The sequence below is a fragment of the Martes martes genome (genome assembly GCF_963455335.1).
Source record: "Martes martes genome assembly, chromosome: X".
Classification (NCBI taxonomy): domain Eukaryota; kingdom Metazoa; phylum Chordata; class Mammalia; order Carnivora; family Mustelidae; genus Martes; species Martes martes.
The window spans coordinates 8,611,034-8,623,765 of record NC_137897.1 but is presented as its reverse complement, the minus strand read 5'-3'; the positions used below and the strand labels follow the sequence as shown (position 1 = coordinate 8,623,765).

General features: G+C 45.5%; 1 protein-coding gene across 1 annotated transcript in view; it reads right to left on the bottom strand.

Moving 5' to 3' along the window:
• FRMPD4 (FERM and PDZ domain containing 4) overlaps nucleotides 1-12,732 on the bottom strand; it is a 793,238-nt gene that overhangs the window by 29,178 nt on the left and 751,328 nt on the right. The window contains exons 6-7 of the mRNA XM_080831215.1: nucleotides 5,953-6,057; nucleotides 3,233-3,340 (exon numbers count right to left, since the gene is read on the bottom strand). Coding sequence (XP_080687341.1) covers nucleotides 3,233-3,340; nucleotides 5,953-6,057 — 213 coding nt within the window. The remainder of the gene's footprint in view (nucleotides 1-3,232; nucleotides 3,341-5,952; nucleotides 6,058-12,732) is intronic.

Below are 12,732 nucleotides of genomic sequence, written 5' to 3'. Positions count from 1 at the left end.
CACGTACTCGAAAACTCGTAAATGATCTCTCTTCAGGATGATTTATACTCAGATGCTAAAAATCCCAAGGAGCAGTGCTATTCCAGCCCGGGGCGATTCTACCTCACAGCACAGAAATTGGTAATTTCTGGAGACATCTGTGGTGGTCACAAGGGGACTGGGGCTTCTCTCAAATTGAGGGATACAGCTAAGAATCTTACAATACACGGGACATGCCCCACCATAAAGAGTTACCTGGTCCCAAGTACCAACAGTGTCAAGATAGGAAAACCCTGCAATACATACAGATAAGGTTTTTTTTTTTTTTTTAACTCATCTTTTTGAAATTTTTTCTTCCCTGTAGACCTTTCTCAGTTTCTTCAGGCCCCTTTAATGGTTGTTTTGCTGTTGTTTATTTTTTGTTATTAAGTAAACGCCACCCCCAGCGTAGGGCTTGAACTCACAACTCCAAGATCAAGAGTGGCGTGCCCTACCGACTGAGCCAGCCCGGCGCCCTTCTCCAGGCCCCTTTAAAACAAGGACCCTCACACCTAATCACCACCTCAGACATCATTCAATAGAAATGCCTTGACTATATATTGAATTTCATAAAAAAAGATTCTCTGTGTCATAAGTTTTGTTCAAGGGCCAGAAAAGAACAAACAAACCAGCCTCTCTGTGGCAACTGATACTTTATAAAAGAGTCTCCTCAAACACCAGGGAGGACACCGGAAAATCGATAGCAGTAGTTTTTTCTCGCCGTGATTCTCTAGCAAGAATTCTGGCAATTTTTATTAACCAGTGTTGTATTCCTTTCATCACTCTACTCCTTCTCTTTTATACCTCCCAACCAATGTCTGCGGCGATAGTAAAGCTGTTAGGTACAAGCACAGTGAGCTTGAACTTGCTGTCCTCTGTCTTCTCCGTGCCGTCCACCACTCTCAGGGAAATCAAACTCACTCACTCTAGTGGGTTCCCACGACAAAGGCCAGAGGGAATTAACAACAGGACTCTCTTTGAAATCGAGAGGGATTTCGATTAAGGAATGTATTCAAGTCTTGACCTATATCTTCAGATGGGGCAGGGGGTCTAAGAGCAAGGAGATTTCCTGACCATGTGGTATCATAGACCAAGCCGCGGTGGCACGGGGAGTTCTGATAATGTGGGCCTATGGGTTACCTTGGGGATCTGCAAAAAACCATGGCCTGGCCCGAGCATGTAAGCTGGCCACGCCCGTTCATTTACATATTGTCTGAGTAGGAAAGGAGTCGTCTTGCCCGAAGAAACATTTGCCTCTCTGCTCCTGGCTCTTCGGAGGAGTGTCTGTTCACCTGGGAGCCGGAGAGACAGCAGAGCGCCCACGACCTGAGGACCTTGGGCCAAGTGATTGCAGCGCGACGTCTGGAGGAGCAGGATACTACAGTCAGGCCCACGGGGGCTCAGCTTGTCTGTGTGGCCAACCTCTGACAAAAACTCTGAACACCGAGGCTCACTTGAGCCTCCCCGGTTGGCAGTCCCGCACCAGTGCCGTCACGTGTGATTGCTGGGAGAACAAGCACGAAGGTGTTGGGAAATTGTAAGCTGGGAAACTCTCCTGCCCTCTGCACCTATGCCCACTGGTGATTTTAACCCGGGTCCTCTTGCTGTGATGGACTGTAACTGTGAGGGCGCCTGGGTGGCTCAGTCCGTTAAGCCTCGGCCTTTGGTTTAGGTCACGGTCCCCGGGTCCTGGGATCGAGTCCCGCATTGGGCTCCCTGCTCAGTGGGGAGTCTACTGCTCCCTCTCGCTCTGTGATCTCTTGCTTTCACTCTCTTACAAATAAATAAACAAATAAACAAATACATAAAATCTTTAAAAAACAAAACAAAACAAGACCCCGTAACTGTGCTTATAACAATTTGCCGGGTTCTGCAAGTCCTTCAAGTCAATCATGGAACCAGAGGGTGGACTTAAGGACCTCCGGAGCCCACCGTCTACGGCTGCTTTGCTGACACAACAGAACAGAGTAGTTTCGAGGGAGATCAAATAGGCCACAGAGCTGGAAATACTTAATCTCCTTCCAGAAGTCTGCCCACCTCTAGACTAGCAGATCAATAATAAGAGTAACACGTTGCCATCCACGGATTTTGAGTAGGAATAAAGGAAAAGGACTTTGTCAGTCACCCCCATTTAAAATGAGCGGTCTCGCACGAAGGTGATGGTTCGGTGTGGAAGGATTTGAGGACGGCTTAGACACTCCATCATCAATCTCGAATACTGTGTTCTCCATCACCTGCTACATCGGCACCTGGTTTAAGCACTTCCAAACAGGCTGCTTGTTGGTATCATGGCAATAAGGGAACGGGCATTTGCAGAAATGCTTCTACTTGTACAGTCTATGCTGACTAATTTACAAAACCGAGAATGAGGGGTTGACTATTGACAGACATTTTTAACACAGACTTGATAGTCTCTTGATACATTATTGTACAGATCATCACTAGGGACTTTTTTTAAAACCTCCATAAAAATCTCTTTTATTGTGCCATTTGAAGAAAGCCTATTTTAGGCTGCTGGAACATTAGGGAGCAATCAATTTCTGCACACACTTTTGTCCAATAAAAAAGAGAATATGCACTTTTTTTTCCCAGGAAGAAAGCACGGGGGAAAGAACCCATCTGCTTTGTTCTAATACCCTTTTTGTACAACTTGCCTTTGGCTCCACAGTAATAGGACCGCTCTGTGGCTCTTCCTTTTTACCCCTTCTCCTAAGAAGCATGCCCTATTTCTTTCTTTTTAGGCATTCATTTTATGAAATTGGTTACAGCAATTAAAAGTAAATGTTATCTTTATATCATCCTACCCCTTGTTTTTGCTGGACACCAAAGGAGCAGATATTCAATTAACAGCTAGCGTCTTAATCTTCCTGGGGGCTGACATTGCTAAGAAATTTTAGGCAGGGTGCCAAGCCTTCTTGGGGACCGTCATGCTCTTTTAATTAAACCGGAGTTGCATAAAAATAACTAGCCCTAGTGGTTCGTCACACACACACACACACACACACACACACACACACACAGCAGAATCTTCTTAGTTTAAGCTTTTTTTCCCCCAGTTTGTTTTTAAGTATTCACACACTACCTCATTTGGAAACAACCAAAAAAATCTCAGAAAGAAACAGTTCGGCAAGAAGGTGCGGCCACATCAGGCTGACCGTGGGACTTTCAGGCCACACCTGCCAGTGTCCAGGTGGAGATCAGGGGGTCCGCTTACCTTTATGGAGGTGCTGCCGTCAAAGCGAAATGATTTGGTCTGTCCATTTTCCAGATACACTTTCAAAACATTTGGCATAAAAAGAAGTGAATTATCCTTAACAGTTTCCTGTTTAATGACAGCAACAAACAAGAAGGTCAAATGTATTCTAATCCCAACATGAAAAAAAGGGGGGGGCAGACTCTCTAAGGCTAAAAGCTGTCCCTCCCGTGATATCTGAGTTCAGTTGTTCATAGCAAAACTCTTCTTCTCCAGCTACAAATAACTCAGTTGATGCAAATAAAAGAACTTTTTTTCCCCATCTGAAAATAAATCCGATGAATGTTTTTTAAAAGTCAAGGTTTCCCAACGGAAAACCCAATGAAGGAAATAATTCCTTTGTAATTGAGCTGCAGTGCTCAGGACAGCAAGGCCAGACTTTGCAGAGCAGCCTATCTTGAAAAGAACGGGGACCAGCAATGATAATCTTTGATGTGGTACCTTTGGCACCTGGCAGAGCTCATGCAAAGTGAGTAACAAGCAATAACACACTTGACGTATACAGTTGTTTTAGGAAACAATTTTTTTTAAGTAGACCCCATGCCCAATGTGGAGCTTCCACCCATGACCCGGAGAGATCAAGAGTCGCACGCCCCCCCCCCCAACTGACCCAGGAAGGTGGAACAATTTTTAACCCATTTAGAAACGTTCCTTAAACTCAAAGGGGACATTTAAGGAATGGATGAGCGTGTTAAAGGTTAAAACACTGAGTCTATAACAAACATTTTAACTCAAAAATAATTCAAGAAGAAATGCCTGGAACATGACCAGAAATGAACAAGAGAAACGTATTCCTTTCAATTTTCTCTTTAACTGAAAGTAGGGGGAGATGGCAGGGGAAGAAAGAAGGCATGTGGGATGCGTTCTGCCAATCCTTTCTCACACGCAGCCGGTCACGGGGTCACAGAAGCCAAGTGGATCTCAGCAGTCATGAAACTCTCTGTCCCTTGTTTTACAGATGAAGAAACTAAAGACAAGATGTCCAGAGATTGGCTAATGTCCTACAGATAACCCATGAGAATCCAACCCCCGGGTATTTCTGGAAGAGACTCTGTGCCTTTCACTTTCTGCTCCTTTCTCTGAGTTTCCTCTCTCTCCTTTCCCCTCCCGCGGACTTGACACCTGACTCCTTGCTACCCAATTCACAGAGTGGGTTTGGCTCCAAGGCCACACGAAGAGATACGCAGCGACTCAGTAGAGCAAGAGTAGGCTGGACACGAAGATGGTGCCAAAGGTTGAGGAACAGACACGTGAGTGAACGTCCCTGCCACACACGGGCCTGTGGAGAGACAGTGGGGGGCCGCAGGTGATGACCGACCCCCAGAGCTGTCCTCACACACCAGCTGCCTTGAATGAGCCCTACTATATCCAGGACCAAGTGAGACTGCTATAGCAGCTTCAAGAATCACGTTCTCTCTAAAGATACATAAACTGATTGCCCAATCTCAAGCTCGGAAGCTTGAAAAAAGATGGGCTAAGGGCGGCCTTCTGTGATAGTGTGATTCCTCTGTGACTGGTACCTTCCAGCTTTGTCTTGTAAGATGCTAACGGATGCTAACTACATCCAGAGGGACAGGGATACACTGTGGTGGGCAGAACAGTGCAGGGTGAATGGGGACAGAGGAGATGGGGTGGGAGATGGCGACTGGGAGGACAGGGGCCACAGCTGAAGTGCTCCCAGGGCAGCACAGTGACAGCCCGAGGCCCCTCCCACAAGCATCCCATAGTTGAACAGATTGGCCAGCCGAGCCCTGGACTCCAAGCGGGGCAGACACAGGTCAGCGAGTTTTGACAAGGACACAATCGGACCACGAGGGCCTCGCTCAGGATGTGCAGGCCCACGCCTTCAAATTCAGACCCAGGACCACCGTCAGGGAAGACTTTGTGACCTGTCACGGGCAAGTCATGGATGAGATTTTGTCCTCGTGAATTCGTTTAAACACCGCCACCAGTAACAACATAACCTCGACCACAAAAGCTGGTATTTCAGAGGCCCCAAAATGATTAGTGCCTTACATGACTGCTTTCGAAAAACTAAATACATGAGGCTAGATTTTCTTGGAGAAAAAATGGAAACTCAGCCTCCTATTGATGTGTGCACTATTCATTTAGAAGATGAATTACGTGCCCGGGCAATCGTGATTTCCGTCAAGCCCTATGGATGAAGATTCAGGCAGTGTATCTTCACTTCTGCTGGCATCTGTGACTTTCCCTGCAGCTTCACTTCCTTCCCTTTTGAACAGTGAAAAGAAATAGAGACATTTCATTCTGAACAAGGAAAAACTTAGGGGAAGCCTTTCTCAAAATATATAACGGAAGCGTGTTCACTTGGCACGATGGAAAGAAGCACGTGGAAGGTTCAGAGGCCTATTTCACTCAACCTGGGGCGATGCCAGAGATCGCAGACCAAACAACTCCTCCGCAAAGTAGTGACATCTCTAACGCTAGAAGCGTTCAAAGAAACACGGGACGACTACATGTTCTGGATGCTAGAGAGGGAACCCATCAGGCGCAACACGGTCATCTCTCAAGCCCTTTGCAATTTTGAGATTCAGCAGCCCCGTGAAATCCAACCACGAATTCTCTACTGAGAATTCCAGAGGGGCGACTGGCTGTGCTTTGCGCAAAGCCCCTACTTCAGCCACTGTCTCTGAGCCGCAAGCAGGCGACGGTCAACTCACCGACACTTGGCCATTGATGATGACTTCCTCGGAGAACCGCACTTTGACGGGATTGGACTTTAATCTTGCCTTTTTGGCAGCACTAATAAATGCTGACTTGGGAGACTAGAAAAAAGAAAACACTGGGTATGATTATTGGGAACATAGAGCAAACCCTGGAGCAGTTGTTTTCTCGCTTTCTCCTCTCGTATATGCAATATTTCTGCTAAAAAGTACGTTTGGTACATGTCCAATTCGAGGATGAAACACAAATCACGGAAGCAATCAAAACCCTGTCATGCTCATAAAGTAGGAGGTTTGATTTAGTCAGCAGACCAGAACTGCAAACAGCGCGTTCCATGTTCTTGCTGAGCACGTTCCCAAGGATCTTCTTATTTTTCTTTTTTTGAGAGGAGAGAGGGAGAAAGAGAGCAGGGGCAGAGGAAGAGGGAGAATCTTAAGCAGGCTGTATGCTCGGTGCAGAGCCCAACACAGGGCTCGTTCTCACAGCCCTGAGATCACGGCCCGAGCCAAAATCAAGAGTCTGACGTTCAACTGACTGAGCCACCCGGGTGCCCCACTCAAGGATCTTTTAAAATGATGCCTGTGACGGGGCGCCTGGGTGGCTCAGTGGCCTCTGCCTTCGGCTCAGGTCGTGATCTCAGGGTCCTGGGATCAAGCCCCGCATCGGGCTCTCTGCTCAGCGGGGAGCCTGCTTCCCTCTCTCTCTGCCTGCCTCTCTGCCTACTTGTGATCTCTCTCTCTGTCGAATAAATAAATAAAATCTTAAAAAAAAATAAAAACAAAATGATGCCTGTGAGAGTCACAAACCGTGCTTTGAATATAGAGCTTTGAGCACAACATGGAGGGTGAAATGGTGGTCAAAGGTAATGCTGGGTTCGTGTCGAATTGATCACTCATTATTTTAAAGAGGTGGAGAAGAGTCACTAATAGTTCTAAGGTGATCGATAGTCCCACCGTTATTCACATGAAGGATTTAAGGGCGTGTGAACAGGCAAGCGCGCACACACACAAAACACACCCACTTTATGTGCCCCAAACTTGAATTTCAGCCTCTTGCTGGTAATCTGTCATCTGGGGTTCTTGCAGGATGGGGCAGAGACCACTTTGGCTTACAATTGAATGCGGGCTTCATATTCTGTCTCGTTGTAAAGGTTCTTCGTAGAGTTGACCCTTCAACAACATAGGATCCACTTACATGTGGACTTTTGGGGGAAAGTACAGTACAATATCATAAAGGTATTTTCCTTTTTAAAATTTATATTTATTTTATTATTTCTTTAAGTAATCTTGACACCCGACGTGGGGCTCAAACTCACGACCCCGAGATCAACTGTCAGATGCTCTACTGACTGAACCAGCCAGACACACCAACATAGTTTCCTTATGATCTTCTTAATAATATTTTCTTTTCCATAGCTTGCTTTATTCTAAGAATACAGTATATAATACATCAAACATACAAAATACGTGTTTATGTTATCGGTAAGGCTTCTGGTCAACCGTGGGCTATCAGCAGTTAAGTTTTGGGGGAGTCAAAAGTTACATGCAGGTTTTTGACTGCATGGGAGTTGGTGTTCCCAACACCCACATTGTTGAAGGGTCAACTGTACTGTCTTTTATTGGAAAGGAGCTGAATGACTCAAGTTTTCTTCCTCAGAAAATAAACGTGCAAGAGGGAAACTTGCTCAGAAGTGTACTATGATCCAGAGTGAACTCCTGCTGCACAGTTCACTCCATCTGAGATTCATCCTTGTTGCAGAATTTTAATGAAGACTGAGGAGAAGGGAACTCACATTTAGGAGGTGTCCACTATGTTGCAGGTACCATTTGTTTATTTTAAAAAGGACCACATTCTCTACTGAATCTAATAAACAGGTAAATATTTAGTTTGAATCATGAAATTGCTACTTGACAGATTAAAATTGTCAAGCACTGCAAATTGCAAATTGCAAATTGTCCAACCTAATCGTTTTCGTGGTATGTGGTCCTAAGAGGTTCAGGCTGTTGTGGAAAAGAATCCTAGTAACTGACTCTAGAACCAACATAGAGGCTCGACTTTCTGTGCACTGTATTAATCTCAGGGCACAAAAGCCAATTAGGGGGTCCCATACTTTGAATTTGGAGTAAAAATGAAAAAGGTTCCCATCTTTGTCAAATTCAAGTGTACTTGAGATCAATTAAAACACTATGATGTAATGGAGAAATGAAATGACAAATCCATACAATGGAATATTAGTCAGCCATAAAATGGAATGACGTTCTGGTTCGTGCTACAACATAGATAAACCTCAGGAACATTATGTTGAGTGAAAGAAACCAGACACAAAAGGCCATGTATTGTAGCATTTGACTCCATTTCCATGAACTGTCTGGAACAGGCAAATCCATACAGACGGAAGGTAGAATAATGGTTACCCCGGGCAGGTGAGGAGAATGGGGAGTGACTAACATCTGCGGGGGTTGATTTCCTTTTGGGGTCATGAAAAGGTTCTGGAACTAGACAGCAGCGACTGTTGAACAAGATGGTAGACACACTTAATGTCCCCGATTTGAACGCTTTAAAATAGTGAAAATGGTAGATTTATGTTATGTGCATCTTCCTGTAAAAAGACAAAATCACTGTTGGCACTGTGTGTGCCTGTTCCAGGGAGGAGTTTTGCTTGAATACTGGACAAAATCCTGTTATCTTAAGTTTCCCTCCACACCCATCCCATCCTCTGCGCTCATCCGTGTCTTAGGGGACTGGATGGATGAATGGATGGTTTGGCTGCCAGAACTTTAATTTCCCTATTTATGCAAGATGTTTGCAGAGAAGGCTGACCTCTTGGAACTCAACAAAAGAAAACAAAAGCAAGAACTCAAAGCTCTAAAGAACGACATGTTGATCACGTTCAACATGACTTTTAAAAGCCCCACTCCAGGGGCGCCTGGCCGGCTCAGTCTGTGGGGCCTGAACTTCTGGATCTCCGGGTTGGGAGTTCTGAGCCCCACGTTGAATGTAGAGGTTACTGAAAAAAAAAAAAAAAAAAAAAAAAAAAAACCAAATAAACTGGAAAAAAAAAAGTCCTACTATAGAGCTTAAGGGATGGGATGGTGGTGTTCTCCTTGGTATCGCTGTAATTATAGGCTGAGTTTGGTAATGATTAACAAATAAATCGTACAGTAGTGAGTTCTTTTGCTTTCGATATGCCACTTTTTAGCTGAAGGGAAAACATTATTTTCTCTTAATGATTTTAGGCAGAGGATACTTACACTGGCACAATGGGTTTCGCACAAAGGGAGTGGGCTGTCAGAAAGCTACCGAGAACAGAAGCTACTAATTAGATAAGGGGCTTGAGTTTGAAGCCCCCCCACCCCAACCACTGCCGCCCCGGGCTCTAGCATCCTTTGTCCATGAAGGCTTTCACGTGTGCTCAACATGCCAGATACAGAGGTTGATTCCCCTGTGCATCTGAATCTTTTAATATCACACTTAGCCACGTTTTCCTGAAACGATCTATGTCACTCATTGCCTCAATAAAAAAGCACTTCACAGGGGCACCTGGGTGGCTCAGTGGGTTAAGCCTCTGCCTTCGGCTCAGGTCATGATCTCGGGATCCTGGGATCGAGCCCCGTGTCGGGGTCCTTGCTCAGTGGGGAGCCTGCTCTCCCCTCTCTCTGCCTGCCTCTCTGCCACTTGTGATCTCTGTCAAATAAATAAATAAAATCTTAAAAAAAAAAGGCACTTCACAAGGACGCCTGGGTGGCTCAGTCGGCTCAGCATCTGCCTTCAGCTCAGGTCATGATCCCAGGGTCCTGGGATTGAGCCCCGCATCCAGCTCCCTGCTCAGCGGGGAGTCTGCTTCTCCCTTTACCCTCTTGTCTCCTCCCCAGATTTATCTGCCCTGCCCTAACCACAAACCTGATGAACGAGGAGAACCATCCAGGAACTAGATCGCTAAGGGAGTTAAGTAAATACTATTCTATGTGTATTTTGAAGCCAACAGACTTGGGATAAAAGGCCGAGAATTCAGGCCAGGGCATTTTTCTTATTCCGGATTTGCGACTATTTTATGTAATTGACGTATGTTTCAAAAATTACTTTTGGATAATAAAAACATAAGCTCCTCAAGTCTGAAGGTTACCGAATTAGAGTCAACAAAATAATGGCTTATTCCCCTGGCTGCAGTTACGTGTGGCATTCGGGGTACATAATCCCATCACGACTGCAGTTTTCACTCTGATCTCCTTTTGCAGCTCAAAAAACATACAACGTACACCCCTCAGAACCCGATGAGTTAATTCTTAGCAACCTGCAGGCCTGTAGGTGCTGATCACAAGCACTTCCTATCCTGTAGTGGAAATGATGAGTGATTACCATTTAAAATAATCAGATTCCCCTGCTGTTAATTAATTTAAGATTAGAAGGGCTCTAATCAACGTCTGCCCCTCTTTCCAAATCTGCTGTTGCTAAGGTGGCCAGAGTAGATGTGTGCCATGCTCTTAGGGCTTTTAGAGGCTCAGAAGTCACTAGAACATCGTTTGGAAAAAAAATTACCTAAATAAGATAAAATTTCTGAAAGTAAAGCATAGGGTCTTAAATTTGCAACTCCTGTATGTCTACAGTACTCTGTATGTAGAAGGTAGGCATGGAGTAAGTGTTTGGTGAAGTCTAAGTTAGCCCACAGTTATCACCGGGTCACTTAGCATGGAGTTCCCCCAGAGCAGCGCCTAAGACAAGGACTGACAAGCAGGTAGCGGAATGGGAGGCGCCCCCAGGAAACACGCACGGATGAGCAGGAGGAAGGAAGAGTGACCCAATGAAGCATCCTACAAGCCCAAAACTAGGCCGGCATGCTTGGCATGACACACGGCAGGAGGATCTGGTCTGGATTCTGGGACCATCTAACACATGGAGGCTCCCATGAGGAGATAGGTAGCCTCTCTCAGGTGTGTGGAACGTAGTAGAAGTTGGGCAGGAAGGAGAAGCAGGCAAGCAGGTCCCTCAGCTCTCGGGTCCAGAAAAAAGCTGAGTGAATGAAAATCATGGTAGCTCCAGCCCACAAAACGGACAGTGACTTATCCCAAGTGCCACGTAGCCACCACTGTGTAATGGGAGGGAATCAAAGACTTTCGACAGTCTCTGTCTCAAGCCCCATTAGACTAGGAAGTTCTGTAAGTTCCAGATTTGGGAATGTGGGAGGTGGAGTCAAAGGAAAGGAGGAAGGAGCTAGCAAGAAAGCCCTGGAATAAAAAACAGTAAGAGTGCAAGGAAAGAAGATGGTACAAAAGACGGAATAAAATTCGTAAGAGACCCAGAAATTTCTTCTTTAGAATGTCATCATAATGGAAGGGGGAACTTCTAACTAGATACAGATAAAGACTTCTACACAAAGGTGTTGCGTGCAGAATTAGAAGGGAAGCCCACTGAGGTCAGTATGAGAGGCTCGATAAGAGGGTTCTGGCTAAGTAAATCTTGGTTCAACATAATGCTTTCCAGCCACGTATACGATGCTGATAAAGACTTCTCGATGGTATGAAACCATGTCTATGACAGACTAAGTGAAAGGAGCAAAATAAACTGTATGTCCAAGATCTCCACTGGTGACAAGGCATCTATCACATGACTGGAAGGAACCAGGCTGACTCTTTACACTGCTTGTCTCTGAGGAAAAGATGTGCTGATATATATTTTTTTGCTCTCGTGTGTGTCTCCTTCTATACTTCCGCAATTTTTCTCTAAGAAATAAAGGAAACATGGCGGAAGGAGGGAGCCATCTATAATACTTCAAAAACAAGGCAGCAGCCTGTGACGAACGACTTCTCAAAAGCCTCAGGAATTTCCACAGCGGGCTCACTGTGGGGGAGCCCTGGGACCGTGTGGAGTGACGTAAGAAGGGGCAAACACCGGCTCTCTGTCTTGACTGGGCCTTACTAGGCAGAAGAAATACAACATAACAAATGCTGGCCGGCAGGTTACAGAATAAATTAAAAAAAAAGCTAACTTTTACTATCTGCAATAATAGCAGAATTTATACACGTTCTTTCGGCCTGGTGGCTCATCTGTTTCAGGACGCCGATCCTGGCTGCCGAGAGAAATGGTCAGCAAGAAGGGTTTGGCTAGGCCGAGGAAGTCTTGGGGTGGGATATGTGGTGGGCTTTTCAGGAAGGAGGGCTAATCCAGGGAGGTCAAAGACGAGGATGCCACCCAGTGACCGAGCAGGGAGAGTGTGCTGCGAGGCACAGAGGCGCAGCTATTGGCCAGAAGAACACACAACACTCGCTCCTGAATGTTGTGGTCAAATGTTGACTTTCATTATAGCACAAGAGCAACAGCCACCTGAACTCCTGGAAAGTTCCAGATGATCTATTATAGGAAGTTCCATGAATCACTGGTAATAATGAGTATTCATATGAATAACCAGTCACGCGCACTCAAAGCCAGCAAGCAAAGCCACAAGACACAACCCGTAACTTAAATGCCAAACTCCTTGTTCTTTCTCTAAGTCTACTGCATGGGGTAAAACATTACCTCACATTGCAAAAATAACCTGGTTTGGAATACAATGCTTCTGATCTCGCATGTCTAACAGGTTACAAAGTGGGAAGAGGGAAGCCAGGAGACGCAAGGTGAACTTGAAGTTCCATTAGGAATTTATAGTTGGCCAACCACTCGGTTATTGTAGGCATTTCTTTTGGCTTCCCTCAACCTATTTGTCCCCTGCAAAGAATGAGGAAACATGGATAGATTTGAAGCGAGAGTGAATGATACTCTGGTTAACAGAAACCATGTAGCTG